The sequence below is a fragment of the Chaetura pelagica genome, unplaced genomic scaffold, assembly GCF_000747805.2.
Source record: "Chaetura pelagica isolate M959 unplaced genomic scaffold, ChaPel_1.0 scaffold20, whole genome shotgun sequence".
Classification (NCBI taxonomy): domain Eukaryota; kingdom Metazoa; phylum Chordata; class Aves; order Apodiformes; family Apodidae; genus Chaetura; species Chaetura pelagica.
In genome coordinates, this window is record NW_009951958.1 from 4,969,708 (window position 1) to 4,993,884 (window position 24,177).

Sequence of the window (24,177 nt, forward strand, 5' to 3'; positions counted from 1 at the left end):
CTTGATTTCAGTAAAGCATTTGACACCGTCTCCCACAGCATCCTTGTGGATAAGTTGATCAGGTATGGGTTTGGTGACCAGGAAGTGAGGTGGATTAGGAACTGGTTGAAAGGAAGGAGTCAGAGAGTTGTAGTCAATGGGGTAGAATCTGGTTGGAGGTGTGTTACTAGTGGAGTCCCACAAGGGTCGGTGCTGGGACCGGTGTTGTTCAACATCTTCATCAACGACCTGGATGAGGGTATAGAATGTACCCTCAGCAAGTTTGCTGATGACACTAAGCTGGGAGGAGTGGCTGACACACCAGAAGGCTGTGCTGCCATTCAGAGAGACTTAGATAGGTTGGAGAGTTGGGCGGGGAGAAACATGATGAAATTCAACAAGGGGAAGTGCAGAGTTTTACATTTGGGGAAGAACAACACCATGTCCCAGTACAGGTTGGGGGCTGACCTGCTGGAGAGTAGTGTAGGTGAAAGAGACCTGGGGGTCCTGGTAGACAGGAGGATGACCATGAGCCAGCAATGTGCCCTTGTGGCCAAGAAGGCCAATGGCATCCTGGGGTGTATTAGAAAGGGTGTGGTTAGTAGGTCAAGAGAGGTTCTCCTCCCCCTCTATTCTGCATTGGTGAGGCCACATCTGGAGTATTGTGTCCAGTTCTGGGCCCCTCAGTTCAAAAAGGACAGGGAACTGCTCGAAAGAGTCCAGCGCAGAGCTACGAAGATGATGAAGGGAGTGGAACATCTCCCTTATGAGGAAAGGCTGAGGGAGCTGGGTCTCTTTAGCTTGGAGAAAAGGAGACTGAGGGGTGACCTTATCAATGTTTACAAATATGTAAGGGGTGAGTGTCAGGGGGACGGAGTTAAGCTTTTCTCAGTGATGACCAGTGATAGGACAAGGGGTAATGGGTGCAAATTGGAGCATAGGAGGTTCAAGGTGAATATCTGAAAACGTTTTTTTACTGACAGAGGCCTGGAATAGGCTGCCCAGGGAGGTTGTGGAGTCTCCTTCACTGGAGACATTCAAAACCCACCTGGAAACATTCCTGTGTAATGTGCTCTAGGTGACCCTGCTGTGGCAGGGGGGGTGGACTAGATGATCTTTCGAGGTCCCTTCCAGCCCCTAGGATTCTATGATTCTATGATCTTGTACAAAACACCTTTAGTTCACTGATTTCCAGAAGGTCTTAACAAGGAAGAAGAGCTGCAGCATCTGCATGTGCTTGGCATACAGACCTTAGCTGAGCCCAGGAGTGTCTCCTTGTTACAGTTTTTCTTTGCCCCTTTCCGTCTCAGTCTGATACCTCTTAAGGGGTGTGTACACATCTCCTGGTGCTGCTTGAATCCCAAGCTACCAGGCTTTACAGAACCATCCAAAGCAGTCCAGTAATGCCCCTTCACTCTGTGCTGATCACATGGCAATTTCAAATGGCTTGAGCATTTCACATTTTTGTATAATCTCCTTAATGTGGGGGCACTTTGGAAGCTCTCAGATTGCAGGGAGTTCAGCGTAATTTTAACTTGTTGGGACGCTACAAGTTTCCACAGATCTGAGCACAGAGGTTTGGTGGGGTTTGGAGCTGCAGAACTTGCCTGGAAAATGAGTGGTGAAGGAGGCAGCAGGTCCATTTACCTTCTTTGTTTCATTTATTGAATAACAAGGACATTGTTTGGCACCTAATAGTCACCTTGGAGAAAAAGGTACAAGTGTGTCAGGATGATGGGCATGTACTTGTTTGCAAAGGTAACATTTCAAATTGGACTCAATAGTGATTCTACCTGTGAAAGCTGATGTAGTTATTTGCTGGGCAGTTGGACTTCATTTTACAAGGTTAATATTCAGTCATGTTTTATTGGTAGCACATTGACAGTTTATTATGCAAACTCTCTGAAATGCTTATCTATGGTTTGATACTGCTGATTTATAAACAGTTATAATGTCTCAGCCTCAAAACCTTTTCCTTCTATTGAGATTTGTAAAATAATACAGGAGAAAAAGCTATTTTGGTGTGGTGGTTCCCCAGTCCAAGTACCTTGTGCACTATATTTCCCAGTGATTTTTTGGGGAAAATGTTTTGGCCTCTGGTAATGAGGTGAAACTTCAAGAGAATACATGAATAAGCAAAAATGTGAAGCACTTTCCAGAAAAGAAACAGCTAAACAGCTGAGGACTTCAGCCTCAAAAAAGTGGGTTGCAGTATTTTAGGAGTCAACTAACAAATGAGTGACCCGGAGAAGCTTCCCTAGAGCCTTCATGCTGACTTGATCTCAGGAGCTGGAGTATAAAACTAGATTGGTAGCTGCTAAATGCAGAGCAACTCAAAGGAGACAGTGTATGAAACTTCCAGATGTGCATGTTCTTTCCCCTTATCTGAGTCACTCTCTTGGAACACTGAGCAATTACACTGTAACTTGTTACCAGAGGAAGCTATAGGTACAAAAAGCTTCTTCCAGTTTAAAGTTAAAAACTAATGAAATGTAAGCAACTGTGCTGTTAAATGCAACACAAACATCTCTGGCTTGTGGTCAACCAGAGCTGGAAAGCACTGAAGACTGGTGACGTGCTTCAGGCAGGGATATGGTGAGCCTGATGTGCTGTAGCCCACTCCTCTAACCCGAGGGTGTGCTTGGTCCTTCTCCCTTCAGCTTCTGTTCAGGGTGAGACAGAAGAGCAGGAAATGTGGGAGATTAATTGTTCTGTTACAACCTACAGTGTAATAAGACTCACAAGGCTCCAGCTCAGCAAGAATGATACTGCTTTGATTGATATCCCATTATCCTTCAGTGGCCATGCAGAAGGGAGCCTGTGTTGGAGGCTGAGGAGAGCCCTCACAGGGCAACTTTTGGGGGGCAGCATTAGAGGTGATAGAGTGATGTCACAAACTTCTTTCCCTTTCCTTCTTTTTAAGAAAGCTGTATCTGACTGGGCAGAACCTCCATGTCCTGTGTCCTATAGCTGAAGCCCAGAGCATGGGGTTTCTTGTTTGTCCTTGGGGAACCCCTAAAGAGGCTAAATGCTAAGTCAGGTTGAGTCTTCTTGGCAGGCACAGAAAGGGAGTTTGCAGGGGTATGTGGAACATCTGGGGCTGAACACAGCATTGTCAAAAAGCAGCTAATGCCAAAATGTAATGCTAAATGCATGTATGTAGTCTTGCTGCAGGGATGTCAGCTCCCCCAGAGGCGTTAGTTCTTGCAACAGGATATCTGAAGTCTAGGAGGTTTCCTGCATGCTGGCAGCTCCCAGGGCCCGTGGGCATCTTGGTGATGTGCCATGCTCGGTGGCTGGGCCAGGGCTGCAGGAGGCTGCCAGCAGCCCTGTCTCTGCTGTCCCCTGGGAGAGATGCAGGGAAAAGGAGCTAGTTATCTTCAATAGCTAGACTGCAGCAGGTTGTCAGAGACAGCCTAATTTAATTAGAGCTGAACTGGATCATTATTTAATGAGAACCGAGACTAATTAATTTTTGCAGTCACAGTACAAAAGATGCTTTATTCCTTTTGAGTAGGTAATTAAGTGAGATGTGTGCAGACACCCTGTGCTCTGTTGCCTTTGCAAAGGGTTTGTTCTCTTTCTTATTTCTATCTGATTTGTATAAGCACTTTAGAATTAGAAATTAATTGGGTTTTTTGCTAATGATGTTGGGCATAATTATCTTGCTTTAGAAAGCAGGTTTTCTCCAAGTACCACGGCTTTGTCTACCAGAGGACACTAACCAGACCAGAATTGCTCCGTGATGAGATTGCAGGTACAAAACATAAGATGAACTGCCCAGGGATGATGAGCTGTCTTTGAATTGCTCTGAGCTAAGGCTACTTCTGCTCAGGAACAGACTAGCCAAGTGGGAGCCACTGCAGTGGCAGGTGACAGCATTTCACAATACCAATTCCAGTTGGTTTTCCAGTGTAGACAAGTGAGCTTTCATGTGACTTATCCTCAATTTATTCTGCCAGAGCAGTGTGGTGTTACCACAATGTTTATCTGCCTGGCCCTGGCAAGGAGGTATTTTTGTTTGTTTTTATTTTGTAGTGGCCCTGTGTGCACCATCAGGCTGCACAGAATCCGAACAGACTGGCTGTTTGTTCCTTCCTTTCATGAAAGCCTTGGGGCTTCAATGTTTGCAAACACAAGTCAGCATCACATTAATTGGCATGACATTAATTTGCAATCAATGGATTCTTATTTGAGTTCTGATGTTTCTGGAGTAGTCTTGTGTGACTCATTCCTCATTGGCACCACCATTGAACCCACAATGCTCAATATCTAGCAGATAATTTCCATTAGAAAGCAAACTTTGTGTTTGAGCCCTGTATTTCTTGGGATATTCTTGATGAATCCTTTTCATTTGCAAAGTTCAATACAGAGAGCTTCATGGTTCCCAGCACGAGTTGGCACACAGATGGGAAGAACTTTCTCCATTATTTTTCTCAGGACCTTCCTGAGTGCTTCCTCACTACACACTAATGTACATTGTGTGAGTCTGTGAGGAAACATGGCATTTACAAGGCTTTCATCCATGTGCATGTGCCTTTCTGTGGTGAAGCCTGTTGCAAAAGCTCACTCTTTGAAGGCTGTAGGTTGATCACGGTTGTATAACCAATTTTAAGTCATTCATATACTATATGAACTAAAGCTTCTACACAACAGCACTCGTTTTACCTTGCATGACCCATTAATCCAAAAGAATAAGCCAGGACAATTTCAGTAGTGTGTCCCTCTCAGGATACCTCCCTGCCACATCCTTAGATTGATTTTTTAAAATTGTTTATTTTTTTGCTTCTCCCATCCTTATCTTTGGAGATTCATTCTCACGCTCCAATGTCTTTCTGGGATGACAGCAAAACCCTGTTTCAGAGGGCTATTACAGTATGGTGCATATTTCAGACCTCTTGAACAAACAGGGAATGTGCTGTCCATCCATTTCTGCCAGTCCCAGTTTCTTCATCTACACAGTCAGCCTTGGAGGATACTTATGCTGAAATATGTCTTCAGAGAGTTCCTACTGCCCTAACTCCTGTCCTCTCTGCTGATGTCTGTGCCGGATGCAGTCTCTGTTATAATCATGCTTTCTTACCTTTCATTTCTTCAGGACTGCTTTCCTATTCCCTGACAGTCATTACCTTTTTCCTACTCTTACACGTCCCTTTCTAGATCTTTCAGATATTCCAAACCCCTTTGATTTTGTTTTATTATTCTTTTTCAGAAACTCCTAACAAGAGGTATTCTGGTGTTCTTACCTCTAGGGCTCTCTCTAACCACAGGCAGCTCCCTGTGTTAGCTGGCTGCCAAAATGGCAAGGCAGCCCTGGCAAGATTTGTTCTCCGTTTCTTTGTGACTAGAGCTCTGGAAAGCCCTGCTGGTGGCTGCCTCAGTTGTGTGCCTGCTGGGGGGAAACCTTGGCCCATATGGCTCTTGCTGAGCGGGGGATGTTTTCAGAAAGGGGCTGTTGCTCCCTTTGATCCTTCCCATGTGGCATTAAAGCAGCAACCACAGGACTCTTTGCCCTTTCTCTTACCTTTCCCAGCATCCTGTCCCAGCTCTGCTTCTTTCTCTACTCATGCTCCTGCACTGCTGGGAATTCTTGAGCTGCCTCAGGCACGGAGAGGTGCTTTGTGTTCACCTTGATGTGGCAGGGGGGAAAGTGAGGTGAGGGTGCCGAGGGCTGGAGCAAGTGAACCTGAAAGCAGGTGCACTGCAGTTAGGGCAGATGACTCTACCTAGTTACTCATCTCAAAGCAGGTCTCCACTTATTCCTCCCTCTCCTTTTCTGCAAACTTACCATAACTTGCATATTTGTGATGCTAGGTGCTTTGTGTTCACCTTGATGTGGCAGGGGGGAAAGTGAGGTGAGGGTGCCGAGGGCTGGAGCAAGTGAACCTGAAAGCAGGTGCACTGCAGTTAGGGCAGATGACTCTACCTAGTTACTCATCTCAAAGCAGGTCTCCACTTATTCCTCCCTCTCCTTTTCTGCAAACTTACCATAACTTGCATATTTGTGATGCTTTCTGCTCCTGCAGGCAGGATGACTTGTTTACTACTATCCAGTGACCTGCAAATCCACTTGCTTGGGGTCAGTTGCATCATCTAAGGACAGCTTGAATCTGCTGAATGCCTTCCCCAGTCTGCACAGTTCTTGGTCACTGTGAAATGCAGGAGGTTCTCCTGCAGTTCATGGATGGTCTGACCTGAGATGATGATGGATGCATGATGAGGCATACCATGAGCACAGAGCCTTGCAGGACTAGAGCTTACTGGATTGAGAGGATGGCCATTCAGGTTTGCAGACAGATGTAAGCCCTATCTGGTCTGCACAAAAGCCAGTGCTGGTCCAAGCCATGTGGTCTTGGCTGTTTTGGTGCTGGGTATACCGGCTTGGGCTTTCATCCAGGCTCATGTAACTGCATGGATTTTGGTCCTGAGTTGATTCTTATCCGGTTAGGGAAGAGCTCACTCTGTGTCTTCCTAGAAGAGCAGGGCAGAGCAACTCAACATACTTAACCCACAGACATGCCAAATGTGTCTACAGAAAACTAGTAGTTGATCCCATCCAGATTCCTCACCATTAATCGTCATCTAGCATCACATGTCTTGAGGTCAATGGTCTTGAGATCAGCCAAAATCAATAAAGTTCTACATTGTTAGTCTATCCTCAGTGCAGTGCAGCTGTCCTTGCTATGCAGGGAGCATAACTTAATCTCCCAGTGCAATGTGTTGAATTTATTGCTTGGCAATGCTCAGTGAATATAGAGCGGTGGGTGGGGAAAATCCTGGCTTTTGATTCAGAATTTGTACTGCATCTGTGAGTAAAAACACACATCTGAGGTGCTGACTCAAAGCAAATGGCTCCCATATGGACTGCAGTCTCTTCCTGTGCTGGTTTCCTCCTTACTCTGCACTTACAGTATTGATCTGGCTTGTTCTGGGTGGGTGCAGGATCTGACTGGGTGGCAAATAGGGAGAGCAGAAACACATTAACTATTGAATAAAATTGGTCATTGGTGAGAAAAAACCCAACAACAATCAGGTTTTTATCCTTATATGTAAGGAGGGGGAATAATTCAAATGAAGAGGTTGTTTCTCTTTTAACTTAGCTCTGGAAAAACATCACTGTGAATTATTTAATCTCCTTAAGCAGATCCCCTAATCTAGCTTCCTCACAGGTGTTTGCTCACGGGATCTATGTCAGCCTCTTAGCACAGGGAAAGTGGTTCACAATGCTGACTCCTGAGCTAAGAGGGATTTCTGCATACCTGTTCTCCAGGCTGCTTGTTGCTGAGTACTCCCCATGGCATCAAAAATGGAAAAGTACTAAAAGGGGAAAGATGTAGCTGTAGCCTGTTAATTAAAATATGAAGAATATCCCAGTGGAAAAATCTTACATAAGTTTCTGAGTGTTCTGTTGTGACTTGAATAAGGACAGAATTTCAGCTCAGATGTAGATCCCATGTGTCCTTTTAAATGTCAAAATACTGCTTTTGTTCCATTTGAACCTCTGCTTATATTTAGGCTTTGATCTTAAGGCTGCACTCTCACCCATGGGCTGCCTTTGTGGGAGTTGTCTCTGGTCATCTCAAGGATGGTTACTGAAGGCAACATCAAAGTCTGAACCAAACAGGCATCTGTGGCAGAAAAGGAAGCCACCAATTTTCAGGACTTTTGCAGAGATAAGTAAGACTGTGGCTTGCCTGAGGGCAGGGGGAACTCTGCATACAGCTCTGAAATGCTGTAGAAAGTCTTTGGAAAATGCAAGACTTTGGTCCATTTCTTTCTTGAGGTAGAAACAACTGATACTATTCTGCTGTTGCTTTCCTTATGGGGGTTAAAGTTGAACTAGAGTGACAGAGCAGGACTTTCTGGGTTCAGCTCTGGGCCTAAGTTCAAGAAAACCATGAAGAGTCAGTTCTTTCCAAGCACGGTGTCTCCTACAGTTATTCTCAGTGTGTGTGTTATCACCTTGTGTGATATATAACCACTCAGAGGCTAGGACATGCAAGCACATGGTTATGAGTACCCACAGAAATGTTGTGATCCCTTGCCCTGATGCCAGAGATGAACACTTCGACTCTGGACTCTTATTATACCCTCAGAACCAAACCACTCAGCAAACCTGCCTCGTGATTCCGCTCAACCCTGTCATAATGATTTTAGAAGAAAACCACAAGAAGCGTGGTGGGTTTGGGTCCTTGTCAAAGCACAACAGAAAAGCGTTGGTTATTTATTTTTCTTTAAATTCATTTTAATGTTACATTCAGAGTGAAAGTCTGGACATATACCTAAATAGACTGAAATGTAAAGAGGGTCTTACATGTCACTGTGGTGAGAAACCACTGGATTACATCTGAAAACTTACGGTGGATGCAGAAGATAATTTAAAATATAATTAGGTGAAATCCCACCATGAAAACTGTGTATGTGCTTCTGGGTTACCCTACCCTTTCTTGGCTTTCTTTTTTTGTCCACAAAGCTCTATTTTCCTGGTACATTAACAAATATAAAATTCAGTCCTCAGCTCTGCGAATGTAGGGTTTTCTTCACCTGTCCACTTTCTTCATGCTTTTCCCAGACACACAAACAAAAAGTAGCCCATGGTATGTACCTGAGAAGGTGGTACCTTCCTCTCTTCATCTGGGTACAAATGCTGTTGCAGACAGCTGCTGCAAAACAAAATCTTTGTGCGATGAATAACTGCTCTGGAGCTCACTGAGCATCTGACTATTTATTACTGGCCAAGGGGTTGCCTAGGTCAGTGGTGGTGTGTGTAATTACAAAACACTGGGCAGTTGTCCCGGTGGTTTGTGTAGGAACAAGCACACCCTATAGCTATAAGTATGCTTGAAGCTCTGGTCTGGGCAGTGCTGTGGACAGGGGAGGAAGAAGCTGATGGCACAGTCAGGCGGCTGCAGCTCTTTCTCATGACAGTGGGCAGAGCTGTTGGGAAGGTTACTGAGGGGCTCCAGAGTCTGCAGCAAGTTTCTCCTCCTGGGCTATCCACCAGCCTGTGGGCAAGGGCAGCCAGCCCTGGCACTGCAGGGGGAGGTGGTAACAGAGTTCACAGTAAGCATGGTATCTCTAGTCAGTTAGTTTGCTATCACACCTGCATCCAATCCTTCTCCCTGCCTCGCCACCATGCTGAGATTATTATTGCTGCAGCAGGCATGGAGAAAACAGGATGGAGCTTTTGTCTACAGCTGCTGCTCTTCACAATATGACAGCTAAAGACCTTTCCATCTTTCTGTGTTGATGAGACACTGGTCCATGAAGTGATAAGTCTGAAGCACTTGCAGGGACTCATCCTAGTAGGATGCATGTGCTGTGATAACAACCACAGCCAGAGAAGCCAGGTGAACAGCTAGGGGTTTGAACCATCTGTAGCCTTCACAGCAAAAAAAGTCTAGAATTTATCTGCCAGAGTCCTTTCCAAATGCTGTAACTGCTGATGCTCCAGGGCATGAGCCTTCAACAGCTGATCCAAGTTGCTCATCCCTCTCTCAAGCTCTTATGGTACCAGCAACATCTGGGTTAGAGACGACCAGCAGGCAGCACTAGTGTGGCCCTCTGTGCCCTGGCAGGGGGAAGTTTGCAGCCCTTCCAAGACGTGTGAAAGAGGATGTAGCAAAGGCCTCCTGGGATTAATAACAAGGGTGTGCTTCATACATAGGGTATTCTTTCCTCCTTCCCAGCACTTAAAACAAGAGTGCAAAGGGTTCTAATGAAGCCAACTTTGCACACCAGATTGAGCTCTATTAGATCTCTTTAACGGTTGGAGTTGTGAAATATTTGTTGCATCTATAATTAGGGAGGAGAACAGATGGTTAGGGCTTAGTTATAATTAAAGTCTAATGCACAGTAAAATAACCCAATGCAGCCAGTGATTCAGCAGCAACCAAAGTATTTCTAATTCTTTCTTTGCTGGGCTTAAGCTTCAATTACAGGAATTTCAGGGAAAGTCTCTTGCATCACTTGTTACATAGGGACATGGCTCTGTATTAAAGGATTGTGTGGAAATTTTTGATTGCTATGTATTAAGTTGTATTGTGTGGTCTTGCTTACCTTAGTAACTTGAAATCATGTGTGAAAAAGGCATGTGAATTGTTTTAACAACACTGTCTACGTGTTGCAATCTGTTTTAGAAGAAACTTTCTTAAAGCCTGTCTGCCTAGTAGTTGATTGCTAATGCTTTAGGATAAGTTATTTAGAAAAAGAAGTAATTACATGCTTTTAGACAGGAACACATTTATAAAGCTGGTTAAATGGTGTTTTCAGTAATATTTCATCCATATTTAACACCACTTTCAAGCATGGATCATTAGAGACCTCATGACGTTTGAACTGGAAGCAATTGAATAAGCTCTTAATTTTCTGGGAGACAGGACTAGGAGTTAGCACCAGGAGAGGTATTACTGTGGGATTTGCATACTGTGGAAGTTGGTTTTACATTTTGGACTACTTTTTGCTCTTATTTAGTACAGAGGGAGACCTGTAATACAACCTACCAAAGGTATGAGATATCAGCTGTTTCAGAAGTACAAGCTCAGTTCTGGACCACTTCTGGAGACAGAGAAGACACTCCCCCAAAGGCTATTGTGAGCATTCTCCTTTCCCATCTTCTCAGATGACTTACTGAAAAGATTCACCTGTATCTATTTGAGATATTGGGACAGCCATTAAGTAAATTAGTGACCAACTTGCCAGGGCTACTGTGGCCTGAGAGGTTTTTAAGGTGTCCTCTCCTTCCCCTCCAGCAGGCTGGAAAGAGCTGTGTTAAGTGCCAGGTTTTCCTCAAAACTGAGACAAGCCTTGGGTGCCACTGCTCTTCCAGGACCTGCCCCAGGAGGACTTGGGTGGCATCTCTTGTGTAGTGAGCATGAAGAGAATTCCAATTAAGGGATGTTTATTGTAGATTGCAGGCATGCAGGCAGCCCATTACTGTTCAGTGGCTACTGTGTTACTGCATCCCATGCATTTTGGTTGTCCCTCTGGTGTTGCCTCATGCTGCTATGGATCTAGTCCTGCAAGGTGCAGAAGTAAGGCAGGAGGGCTCCACAGGCCTTGCAAATGCTGCTGATTTCAGCAGAGTTAATGCAGACTGTGGATGCTGCCTGGGAATCCTTGAGCAGGAGACAGGCAGCGTTAAGTCTTCTCAACGGATGCTGTTTGAGCAACTTGTACCATGCTCTGGAGCCTGCCCCTTAAGAAGGGTGACTTAAAGGAAAAAAAAAAAAAAAAAAAAAAAAAGACCAGAATGCTTCCCAGCTCTGCATTTGTCTCAAATGTGGGGCTAGGGACTGATAGAGTCTTTTTCCAGATCTAGTACAGGACAGAGCTGACCTCTGCTTTCACACCCACAGAGACCACAGTCTCTAAGTGAATCTGGAAAAGGGTGTGGGAGGTCAGGGACTCCAGAGACACCGTGAAAGGGAGGATTTGGCTTGTTCATCCTTTTCCCGGGTGGTTACAGGGTGGGTAATGGAGCGACCTAGCTCAGCTTCACCAACCCTCCTCCTTGCCGGGCTTCCAGATTGAGGCTTTCTGATCTGCTGCCCCAGGAGATGACGACGGCTTTCTGATCTGCTGCCCCAGGAGATGACGACGGCTTTCTGATCTGCTGCCCCAGGAGATGACGACGGCTTTCTGATCTGCTGCCCCAGGAGATGACGACGGCTTTCTGATCTGCTGCCCCAGGAGATGACGACGGCTTTCTGATCTGCTGCCCCAGGAGATGACGACGGCTTTCTGATCTGCTGCCCCAGGAGATGACGACGGCTTTCTGATCTGCTGCCCCAGGAGATGACGACGGCTTTCTGATCTGCTGCCCCAGGAGATGACGACGGCTTTCTGATCTGCTGCCCCAGGAGATGACGACGGCTTTCTGATCTGCTGCCCCAGGAGATGACGACGGCTTTCTGATCTGCTGCCCCAGGAGATGACGACGGCTTTCTGATCTGCTGCCCCAGGAGATGACGACGGCTTTCTGATCTGCTGCCCCAGGAGATGACGACGGCTTTCTGATCTGCTGCCCCAGGAGATGACGACGGCTTTCTGATCTGCTGCCCCAGGAGATGACGACGGCTTTCTGATCTGCTGCCCCAGGAGATGACGACGGCTTTCTGATCTGCTGCCCCAGGAGATGACGACGGCTTTCTGATCTGCTGCCCCAGGAGATGACGACGGCTTTCTGATCTGCTGCCCCAGGAGATGACGACGGCTTTCTGATCTGCTGCCCCAGGAGATGACGACGGCTTTCTGATCTGCTGCCCCAGGAGATGACGACGGCTTTCTGATCTGCTGCCCCAGGAGATGACGACGGCTTTCTGATCTGCTGCCCCAGGAGATGACGACGGCTTTCTGATCTGCTGCCCCAGGAGATGACGACGGCTTTCTGATCTGCTGCCCCAGGAGATGACGACGGCTTTCTGATCTGCTGCCCCAGGAGATGACGACGGCTTTCTGATCTGCTGCCCCAGGAGATGACGACGGCTTTCTGATCTGCTGCCCCAGGAGATGACGACGGCTTTCTGATCTGCTGCCCCAGGAGATGACGACGGCTTTCTGATCTGCTGCCCCAGGAGATGACGACGGCTTTCTGATCTGCTGCCCCAGGAGATGACGACGGCTTTCTGATCTGCTGCCCCAGGAGATGACGACGGCTTTCTGATCTGCTGCCCCAGGAGATGACGACGGCTTTCTGATCTGCTGCCCCAGGAGATGACGACGGCTTTCTGATCTGCTGCCCCAGGAGATGACGACGGCTTTCTGATCTGCTGCCCCAGGAGATGACGACGGCTTTCTGATCTGCTGCCCCAGGAGATGACGACGGCTTTCTGATCTGCTGCCCCAGGAGATGACGACGGCTTTCTGATCTGCTGCCCCAGGAGATGACGACGGCTTTCTGATCTGCTGCCCCAGGAGATGACGACGGCTTTCTGATCTGCTGCCCCAGGAGATGACGACGGCTTTCTGATCTGCTGCCCCAGGAGATGACGACGGCTTTCTGATCTGCTGCCCCAGGAGATGACGACGGCTTTCTGATCTGCTGCCCCAGGAGATGACGACGGCTTTCTGATCTGCTGCCCCAGGAGATGACGACGGCTTTCTGATCTGCTGCCCCAGGAGATGACGACGGCTTTCTGATCTGCTGCCCCAGGAGATGACGACGGCTTTCTGATCTGCTGCCCCAGGAGATGACGACGGCTTTCTGATCTGCTGCCCCAGGAGATGACGACGGCTTTCTGATCTGCTGCCCCAGGAGATGACGACGGCTTTCTGATCTGCTGCCCCAGGAGATGACGACGGCTTTCTGATCTGCTGCCCCAGGAGATGACGACGGCTTTCTGATCTGCTGCCCCAGGAGATGACGACGGCTTTCTGATCTGCTGCCCCAGGAGATGACGACGGCTTTCTGATCTGCTGCCCCAGGAGATGACGACGGCTTTCTGATCTGCTGCCCCAGGAGATGACGACGGCTTTCTGATCTGCTGCCCCAGGAGATGACGACGGCTTTCTGATCTGCTGCCCCAGGAGATGACGACGGCTTTCTGATCTGCTGCCCCAGGAGATGACGACGGCTTTCTGATCTGCTGCCCCAGGAGATGACGACGGCTTTCTGATCTGCTGCCCCAGGAGATGACGACGGCTTTCTGATCTGCTGCCCCAGGAGATGACGACGGCTTTCTGATCTGCTGCCCCAGGAGATGACGACGGCTTTCTGATCTGCTGCCCCAGGAGATGACGACGGCTTTCTGATCTGCTGCCCCAGGAGATGACGACGGCTTTCTGATCTGCTGCCCCAGGAGATGACGACGGCTTTCTGATCTGCTGCCCCAGGAGATGACGACGGCTTTCTGATCTGCTGCCCCAGGAGATGACGACGGCTTTCTGATCTGCTGCCCCAGGAGATGACGACGGCTTTCTGATCTGCTGCCCCAGGAGATGACGACGGCTTTCTGATCTGCTGCCCCAGGAGATGACGACGGCTTTCTGATCTGCTGCCCCAGGAGATGACGACGGCTTTCTGATCTGCTGCCCCAGGAGATGACGACGGCTTTCTGATCTGCTGCCCCAGGAGATGACGACGGCTTTCTGATCTGCTGCCCCAGGAGATGACGACGGCTTTCTGATCTGCTGCCCCAGGAGATGACGACGGCTTTCTGATCTGCTGCCCCAGGAGATGACGACGGCTTTCTGATCTGCTGCCCCAGGAGATGACGACGGCTTTCTGATCTGCTGCCCCAGGAGATGACGACGGCTTTCTGATCTGCTGCCCCAGGAGATGACGACGGCTTTCTGATCTGCTGCCCCAGGAGATGACGACGGCTTTCTGATCTGCTGCCCCAGGAGATGACGACGGCTTTCTGATCTGCTGCCCCAGGAGATGACGACGGCTTTCTGATCTGCTGCCCCAGGAGATGACGACGGCTTTCTGATCTGCTGCCCCAGGAGATGACGACGGCTTTCTGATCTGCTGCCCCAGGAGATGACGACGGCTTTCTGATCTGCTGCCCCAGGAGATGACGACGGCTTTCTGATCTGCTGCCCCAGGAGATGACGACGGCTTTCTGATCTGCTGCCCCAGGAGATGACGACGGCTTTCTGATCTGCTGCCCCAGGAGATGACGACGGCTTTCTGATCTGCTGCCCCAGGAGATGACGACGGCTTTCTGATCTGCTGCCCCAGGAGATGACGACGGCTTTCTGATCTGCTGCCCCAGGAGATGACGACGGCTTTCTGATCTGCTGCCCCAGGAGATGACGACGGCTTTCTGATCTGCTGCCCCAGGAGATGACGACGGCTTTCTGATCTGCTGCCCCAGGAGATGACGACGGCTTTCTGATCTGCTGCCCCAGGAGATGACGACGGCTTTCTGATCTGCTGCCCCAGGAGATGACGACGGCTTTCTGATCTGCTGCCCCAGGAGATGACGACGGCTTTCTGATCTGCTGCCCCAGGAGATGACGACGGCTTTCTGATCTGCTGCCCCAGGAGATGACGACGGCTTTCTGATCTGCTGCCCCAGGAGATGACGACGGCTTTCTGATCTGCTGCCCCAGGAGATGACGACGGCTTTCTGATCTGCTGCCCCAGGAGATGACGACGGCTTTCTGATCTGCTGCCCCAGGAGATGACGACGGCTTTCTGATCTGCTGCCCCAGGAGATGACGACGGCTTTCTGATCTGCTGCCCCAGGAGATGACGACGGCTTTCTGATCTGCTGCCCCAGGAGATGACGACGGCTTTCTGATCTGCTGCCCCAGGAGATGACGACGGCTTTCTGATCTGCTGCCCCAGGAGATGACGACGGCTTTCTGATCTGCTGCCCCAGGAGATGACGACGGCTTTCTGATCTGCTGCCCCAGGAGATGACGACGGCTTTCTGATCTGCTGCCCCAGGAGATGACGACGGCTTTCTGATCTGCTGCCCCAGGAGATGACGACGGCTTTCTGATCTGCTGCCCCAGGAGATGACGACGGCAGGGCTGTGCAAAGAAGTGTCCGTCGAGCCCGTCGGAGCGAGCCCCGGGCTCCGGGGGAGGCTGCGGGCCGGCAGGCAGCAGCAGGGGGCGCTGTGCCGCGCAGCGCTGCGGCCGGGCGAGTTCAGCGCTGAGGTTTGGAAGAGGTTGATCCGTGGAAATCCACTGCCGGTTGTCAACCTGCCCTCTGTGCTCTGCACCTCGTACCAGCATTGCTGTCTGGGGAGGTCTGATCCCCTAGAGGGAGAGACTGGGTTTCTAAAACTCGGATCATCTGTGTGTCGGGTACCTCTTGCTTAGCTGGTGTTTCTCAGGTTTCTCACTTCTTCCCGGTGAGGAGCAAAGGGGAAATTACTCTGGTTTGAAAAGCTGAAGGCTGGGTTGAGAGCTTGGGACAGAGAGTTAATCTTTTGCCTGCTTCAAGCGTGTAATGTCTGACGTACTCGGGCTGAGTCAGAGCAGAAAATTGTTTCACTTTGGAAAAACTGAGGTGCAAAGTTTAGATCATATCACGTATGAGGTTTGTTGCTTTCCGAGGATGCCTACATGGGCTATTAACATCAAAGTGCAAGGATGGGGGTAATGCCAGAGACTCTCCTTACGTCATTATCTTCTCCATAAAGACATGAAACAATGGCTCTTCAGCTTTGCTTGGAGAGGGGAAAAATAGTTTTATTAACTTCCACATGTTACATAAGTGGCACCAAACCCTTATTTAAGCCCATGTACTTTTCTGTCACCAATCAAGTGGGTTTTGTGCTCGGACTGACAAGCAGTGCTGAGCATGTCCTGTCCTTACTGGTTTTCAAACTCTAAGCCTGGAAAAGGACCCCTGTATCCCTAAATGCAGATGTTCTCAGACTGTATCTCCAGCACAGTCAGGAGAGCAATTATGTGTGTGTGAACACACCCAGGGTAATGGTAATCTGGGCAAGCTGGGTACTGCTGGCTGGGGAGGTGTGGAAGTGCAGGCTTCAGCAGAGGATGTGCAGGTTTGCAACCAGGGCTTCCATCACTAGTGGTTAATGCTTCGGGGATTTTTCTTTTAATTGCTACTGGTTCTTGAACTGGCTTTAATCCCATTAGTTTGGGTATGCCTGGAGGAGCTGTGCTTGCACTTTGTATTGCAAGAGAGACATAGCCTTAATGCTGGGAACTAGAGCTCTGCCAGCCAAGCAGCAAGTTTTTGGTGTATCCTGTTTGAAAATGAGAAATTCTTCTGAGGCTGATGCTTTTGCATGGAATATTTATTTTCTGAAGCTGCCAAATGGACACAGAGGTTTCTGCTTGTCTGGAGTATGCAGGAGATGGAAAACAGCAGGGGATGGTAGCAACAACAAAGAGATGTTACAGGGAGTGAAAGATGAGTGATGCAGCAGTATTCAGGCTACTGTCCTCCATCAAGGCTGAGAGTAAATGCCATCCTTGCTACTGACTTTCTTTCTGAGTAAATCTCTCCACACAGACAATTTGCTAAAAGCTTTTGCTTTGCTTTGAGTGAAGTAAACCTCTTTCATTTGCTTCTGGTCTTCTTGCCAGCACTTCAGAAGCTGATAATCTCCTCGCTCATCCACCAGCCTCCGGCTTCTGATGCGAAAGCCTGGGAGATGGGAGTCGAGCATGAGAAAACTCTGGCATGTGTCTGCAGTGAGGATGTTCTAGAAAATGAAAGGGAAGCTGCAGGGAGCTCCTGGTCCTTCCCTCCTCTGCCTCCCACCCCACTGCACAGCAGAGCCAGAGCAAGCCTTCAACAATAAGGATGCAGTCACCAGGGTTTCTGTCCCCAACCTGGGCTTGACCCCGCAGCGTGTATTTGTGGCGCGGTTCTCACCAGAATGCCAGACATGTCGCGTGGCAGCTGAACGGGGAGGCCAAGCCTTCCACCTACACAGCTCCTGCCACCCTTTTGATATGCAATCCAGACCCCACGGCGGAGTGTTGCCACCTGTCCTGAGGCGCTCCAGTCTCCAGCCCAGCTTTAGTCCGGGCTGTGGCCCCGCTATGTCTCGGGAACGCCCGGAGACAATGGTGCCCGGCTCTGACGTCAGGGAGGGAAATTCCCTCTGCCCAGCAGGAGTTTCCCGTGGGAGTTGCATGGTGTTCTGCCAGCTCTGGAGGACAGGGAAGGCTCTCTTGGGACCAGAGTGCTGCTGGGGAGCTGGCTGTGGGCTGAGAGCCTCCTTTAGGCCTTGGTTCTGGTTTATCACTGTAGTCATTCCTCTGTGTATCTTACTTTCTTCACACGGGCATGGATACTATAAGGCTTGGGTTTTTCTTCTCTTTGCCAGGGAGATGGAGCAAAATGCCACTTTGGGGTGTTGATGTCCTAGTGTTGGTCTCAGACCTGGTTCCTTTGGTTCTGGCTTTATAGATAGGAGAGCCCTGGTGTTTAGAAACCACTAAGAAAAACCTCCTAGTGTTACATCTGTTCTTTCACTGATGTTGCACCTTTACACTTGGGTGACTCTTTCTCAGTGGTGAGAAAATGGAGACTGTGGCTTCCAAAATGCTCGTTTAGCTTCAAGAATACTTTCACACCATATCCTTCCAGCTATGAGAAAACAAGGGCCAAAACTTCCCACTGCTTCCACTTCTGGAAAAAACAACAACCACCCCACTGTGTCCTTCAGTGGTGGGAATGTCTCCGGAAGAGTGGACAAAGTAGATGATGGTAAGGGGGAACAGCATGGAAGACTTCCATTGTTGGGTAGTCAGTCTTACAGTCCCTGTCATCTGAGATCCTGCTTAGACAAGATTCTGGGACAAATGCTCAACAAGTCATTTGTACCTGATGAAACCATTTGTTATCCCTGCAAAAGAAAGCACCAAACTATACTGTCTGTTACTGTGAGTGGATGATGCTCTGACACTACAGATGAGACAGAGGAGACACCAAAGGCAACCAGACACCTCTGACAGTAGTTCACATTGTCAGGGCTGGAACAGTGCCATCTCCTTTGTTTCTTTCTAGCTTTGTGTCACATGCAGGCAGTAGCTTGAAGATGTTGTGTCTTTTAAACTCGCCAGTTGTTAGTACTGGCATGTTCAGATTTAGCTGGAGGAAGAGTATGTGGGGAGTGGTACATTAAGACACCTGTGCCAGCTGCTTCCTGGATGTGCCCAGGGTTGTGCTGAACTGCTCCCTCAATGACTTGTCACCAGTCCTGGGCCCACACTTGGATGCTGGTGACCAAGTGTGACCTGGACTGTGGGTATTGAAGCTGGATCCACACAGAACTGTCCTGGAGCTGCTGCCTGGGTCAGTGTCCCATCATGTCCCCACCAACAGGTCTGGGGTATCCAGGCAGGGTAGGGACAAAAGGTACAGGGGAAATGGGGAAGATTGTGTGTAGAATTGTAGTATTTTTATTTATTAATTTGTTTTTTAAGTCTTCTGTTCTCCCTGTCCCTTGTCTCTCAGTATGGAGGGTGGAGGGGAAGGCTTGCATGAGCCAAAAGCCAGAAATCTGACATTTCTGGAGCAGTGAATGGGTTCACAGATCCCTCTTGGCTGTAGGCAAAATGTGAAATGTTTTGAAAGCTCTTCCTAGCATTGCAGCATTCAGGTAGATCCTCCAAAGTCTTGTGCGGGTCATATCCCTGTTGCCTCCTTTAGTTTACTGGAGTTACTGAAAAGTTGTCTTTGCTTGCTTCTGCTCATGAAACTCCTAAAACCTTAATACCTTTGAGACCTTTAACCATCTGTAATATTTAGTTGAAATTGGAACGTGTGCTCCAAAGGGCCACTGACATAATACATTTTTGTTCCCTTGGATAGCCAAGCTAAAGATATTTTATTGCTGATGGGAGAGAATTCTTTCCCCCTCTTTGACATTTTCTAATAAAAAAATCCCCAAATATCCTACAGCCTTCTTACTCTTAAAATAAATCCATTTTAACTTAAAAAAATCCAAAAGAAAACCCAACAAAAACCAAACAAACAAAAACACAAGCAAAAAAACCAAATCACCAACAAGCCCAAAAAGCAAAACCAAAACGACCACAACCACTCCCCTGGAAACCCCAAGCTGCGCATGAAATGTTTTACCCCCCGTTGTAAAGGGTGGGGCTGATTCCAGGCAAATCCTGAAGCCAGCAGTTGCAAAGGTGGCTCAGAGCAAAGCTGGCATCTCCCTTTCCCTTTCTTCCTTAACTCCAAGCTGTTTAGAGATCCTCAGACCCTTAGATTGGGCCAGGAGCCACAGAGATGTCAGGAAACTCCCTCTGAGGAGTGGGGCTTGCACACAGGCATCCTGGCCCCGAGTTCGGGTGGTGGTGGGGAGACGATTATAAATCCCCAGCAGTCTCATCCTGAGGATATAAATGTTTGCCTCTGCTAAAACAATCTGGTCATTTCAGTGACAGCTTAAATTGAAGCCCTAGAGAGGGTGCACAGAAGGGTAATGGGAGAGTAGCCCACAGCTGTTTCTCTGGCTGTTTTTCTCTCCCAGACGTGGAAGCAGCAGTGACAGAGCGATGCCCTGCATTCTTGCCCACCTACACACATGCTTCCTCCACATTTCCCTGGATCCCTGTGCTCCCTGCTCCCTGCCAGCCCAGGAGGCTGGGTTGTAAATCCACTGGCCAGACAGAGCCCTGACACCCCAGCTTCCACACTGCTCCTGTGGGACATGTGTCTGCTGCCCTTAGATTAGCGTCACTCTGGCTACCAGCAAGGAAACTTTCTAGGAAGGGTAGTGAACACTGAAGATATTATGACCCTCTTTTCCTCTTAAGTTGCAAAAAGTTCTCTATGCCTGTCCTCCCAGGCTGCTGCAATGAATGTTGCTAGTTCTCATGTACCCTCTCTAAAATCTTCAGCTCTTGAGAGTCCTGAGCTTCATCTCCCAGTAGATTTTTCTTTAAGGCAGTGCAAGTGGAGTTGGCCAAATACCACTGTGCCTAAAGAGCCTCCCAGCTATGCACAGGGTACTGGCAATACACACCCTGTGGCCTGTGTTTCCACTGCAGACTGTGCTATGCAAAGGAGTGCCCTGCAGCTGAGCAGAGTTTGATGCAGCCAAACAGCAATGGTAGATTTATCCACCTAAATTCATGGTGAATCAACCCACAGCTCAATTTTGGCTGTGAGCAGGAGGGGAGGAAGGAAGCTGGGGTTCAGGGAGAGAAATCAGGAGACTTCCTGGATTTTGCAGGTGGTTTTTGTGCATTGTCACCAGCGGTATCCATGACTCCATTTTCCGGGTGCAAAAAAGCAAAAGATGGACTTTCTGGACTTACTTCAAAACAAATCCAGATATCTGTGTGAGGCTGAAAACATCTAGCTCTCTGGGAAAAGCAGCCAGGTGCTGTGTGCACTGCCAAATGGAGCCAAGTTGTGAGCCATTTGCATTTTCCCAGCCCTAGGCGTAAGGGCTGGTAAGGACCTTGGGCAGTTGATGGACTCTTTTGAAGATTTTATGGAAATGTCCTTGCTAGACACTTACTCCCATCAGCGCCTTGTGAGTGAGAAGAGAGCCCAGTTCCAAACTACTACTACTCATTACAATTATGTGGTGCTTCTTTTTTAAATTAATTATGGCTTTTCTGAAGCAGTTATTCTTTTGGTGTGAATTGCAAGCTGGAGACTAACTGCTTCTTCTTAACTGTGGTGCTGCTAGACATGTTCAAGTAGGAGTCATAGGCTCAGTAATTTGGGCTGTAGCAGATTTGTCCTTAATGTGTTCGAGGTACCAAGGGACCTCTGCAGAGTTATGTTAGTGTAAAACCAGGGGTCAGATTCACCCTTGGAGGCAGAGGCAGCCCTGCAGTGTCAATTCCAGGAGCTGCCTGTTGAACTTCACAGAGCCCTTGGGGTGTGGGATCTGGCCACAGAGCCTTACCTGGCCACGTGCCAGGTGAGGAGACTGGCCAAAAACCAGAAGAGCTGGTCTGAGTCTCCTGGTGGGAATTGTCTGGCCTTCTCCCACTCCTGATATGCTGTCCCTGGCACCTGCTGAGAAAAACTCTCCTGCTTCCTTGGAGAAGTAGGTAGAGCAGGATTTCATGAGAACAGCTGTTTTCATGCAGCACTTCTTTTGCATGAGGTTTATGCCTTTTAGACTGAAATCTAGCTGAAAAGAAACCCTCTCAGGCTGTTGGGACATCACACAACACATGGCTGCTCTTGTAAGAAGCCAGGTCTGCGGAGGTAATGGCTGTTTCCAGCACAGGTGTTGTAGAAGAAATCCAACAAACTTCTGGTCTGTCTCTAGGAGCAAGCACAGGAGGACCCTACAGAGCACCCATGGCCCAACCTGCTGTCTGCATGCAGCTCCACAGCCAGACTGGTTATCCATATCCACGTCCATAGATGCAGACTGGAACAGAGACCCTGGAGCATGAGAGCCCAATCCCAACTTCTTGCTCCAATGGATTGTGCAGGAAGAGGAGTTGGCTGCCGTGTGTCCTTGGTTAAGTGTAGATGTTGAAAGCCTAGACCAGAGCCAGGCTATCAGTGGGGATCACAAATTTGCCTTGGCCCTCCTCTTCCATTTCCTGGAGGTATTTGCTGCCTAAGGAGAAACTGCTGCACTGGGGTAAGCACAGCCTGACCTCAGCAGCAGCAGGAGATACAGCAGCTCTGCAGCCACGGGCTGCATCATGTGCACATAACCCCTGGTGTGATTTTTCCTTTCACTTCCCCAGCAGAGCCTGATTTGGACATTTCCACACTTCTTTCCCACTGATCCAGGCTATGATGACTGGTGTTTACTCCAGGGCTCAGCATAAAGTGGGGTAATGGTATTTTGAATTACTGCTCCTCCACGGACCAGGCAGGGGAAGCAGGGTCCAGCAGCAAGGGAGCCCTTAACTTCAGTTAATAAATACATCCTTCATTTCCAGTCTCTCTTCCTTGGCAAGTGCTGCTTATCATAATGAAAACTTCTTGGACTTGGCCAGGGATCAGCCCTGCAAGTTTACAGGATTCACAATTCACAGATGTTAGAAACTATCAGGCTGAGTGTGGGTGGAGAATGTCAAGTCTGAAATAGCTCCCCTGCCACCCTGGCACAGGCAGCAATGAAAATGTTTCCACATGACATTCTTCAAACCAAAATCTCCTGCAAGGAAAACACAGAGAGGAAAAATAGAGGCAATCACTGCTGTCTCAGAAGACTCCTGGCTTTTGCTTGGGAATTTGGTATTTGTGCTGCCATCAGCACAAAAGATGGACTGTAGGTGAGCTGTAGAGCAGCTCCTTCCCCTCTTCCTATACACAAAAGTGGATGTCTGCTTGAATATGCAATCCCACTGGTGCATAGATACATGGACGCTATTTTTTCCTGCTGGAATCCATTTTAATTTAGCTCCTGATTCATATTTCATTCATTCTCCAAAACCACAAAACCAGGATAGGTTTACAGCCTGTACTATTTGGATGAGCCATGGAGGGGGAAAAACAGAAGAACAGAACAGGTTGCTTTCCTGAATAATTTTATGTGTGAATTTAAAAAAAGAAAAAAGGAAGGAAGGGGTGGGGAGGATGAATGAAGTTCCTTCCTCGTTTTCTTTTCCTTCAGGAAAATCAAATCTGCTTTTCATCTTTGATAGTTGGTTTTGGTGGACTTCACTCTTGTTTCTTTAAGCTTCAGTGGCTTGAAAAATTTGACTCCTATTTTCTTTTTTTCTTTTCTCCTCCAGATATTTGAAACTATTGTTGTTTTTCATGTAAAAAAAAAAAAAAAAGAAAAAAAAAAAGAATACACTATTTATCACACACTAAACCAGTGAAATATTTCTATATAATCTCAATTCTGTTTGGAAAAAAAGGTCAAAAGATATAGAGGGAAATGTTAACAATTATGTCTGATTATTTTCTTGGGTGGAGGAGGGGCAGGAAGCAGAGGAGCAAAAGTTCAGAGTTAATTTTAATTGAGGAATTTCCCCATATTTTGTCATTCAGCTTTTGAAACTGCGACCACAACAGGCTGTTTGAACTGTGGCGCGAGAGAGACTGCAGACTTCCCCAGGCAGCTGAACGCAGGTATTAGCTACAGAGTTGACGACGAAAGCTTTTAAAGTGCAACAGATTTCAGCAAGGGCAGCGCACCCAGCACAGGAAACCCTGACCATCTGGAGAGGAGGATGACCAGTGGCCACAGAAGTGTGCAAAATTTGCAAAGCTGCCAAAATTAAACTGTGAAGTCAGGCTGGAAGGCGACCAATGACCGGCGAGATCAGAAGTTCAGAGATGCCCCAGATGAGCTCCCAACAACAAATGTGGCCGACGTACACCAAAGTTTATTAAGGATGTTGAGAGGAGGGGAGAATATCTATGCAGAAGATGCCCAGCTGGCGAGGAGGGACTGGTGGTGATGCTCAGGTCACTTGATGAATCCCATTGGCCAAGTCCCCGGGAGATCCCACCCATTCGCAAGTGTAAAATAAATCTCTAAAGTTGTACCTCGTGTACCACTTGACCTTATTGCTGTTAGCTCGCTGGTTTATGTCTATTTATTTATTTTATTTTGGTTTGTACCCAAAGAGGGGCTGGAAGGAGATGAATTTTGAAGCGGCACCTTTCACCACCTTGCAGTACTACCCTGATCCCTGCATCCAGCGGTGAGTCTCTGAGCGTGACGTAACTCCCTCCTATCGCAGGTTTGATCTGAGTGTCATGTGTAATTGTTCACTTTTCTGCTGCCGGCCGGTGGCAGCTGGGCTGCACGCCGAAAAAATGGGCTGCTCTCTTCACGCTCAGTGAAGCTTATTATTATT

General features: G+C 48.2%; 1 protein-coding gene across 1 annotated transcript in view; it reads left to right on the forward strand.

Moving 5' to 3' along the window:
* Nucleotides 1-23,959: 23,959 nt before the first annotated feature.
* TP63 (tumor protein p63) overlaps nt 23,960-24,177 on the forward strand; it is a 103,308-nt gene continuing 103,090 nt past the window's right edge. Inside the window, exon 1 of the mRNA XM_009999848.1 lies at nt 23,960-24,021. Coding sequence (XP_009998150.1) covers nt 23,960-24,021 — 62 coding nt within the window. The remainder of the gene's footprint in view (nt 24,022-24,177) is intronic.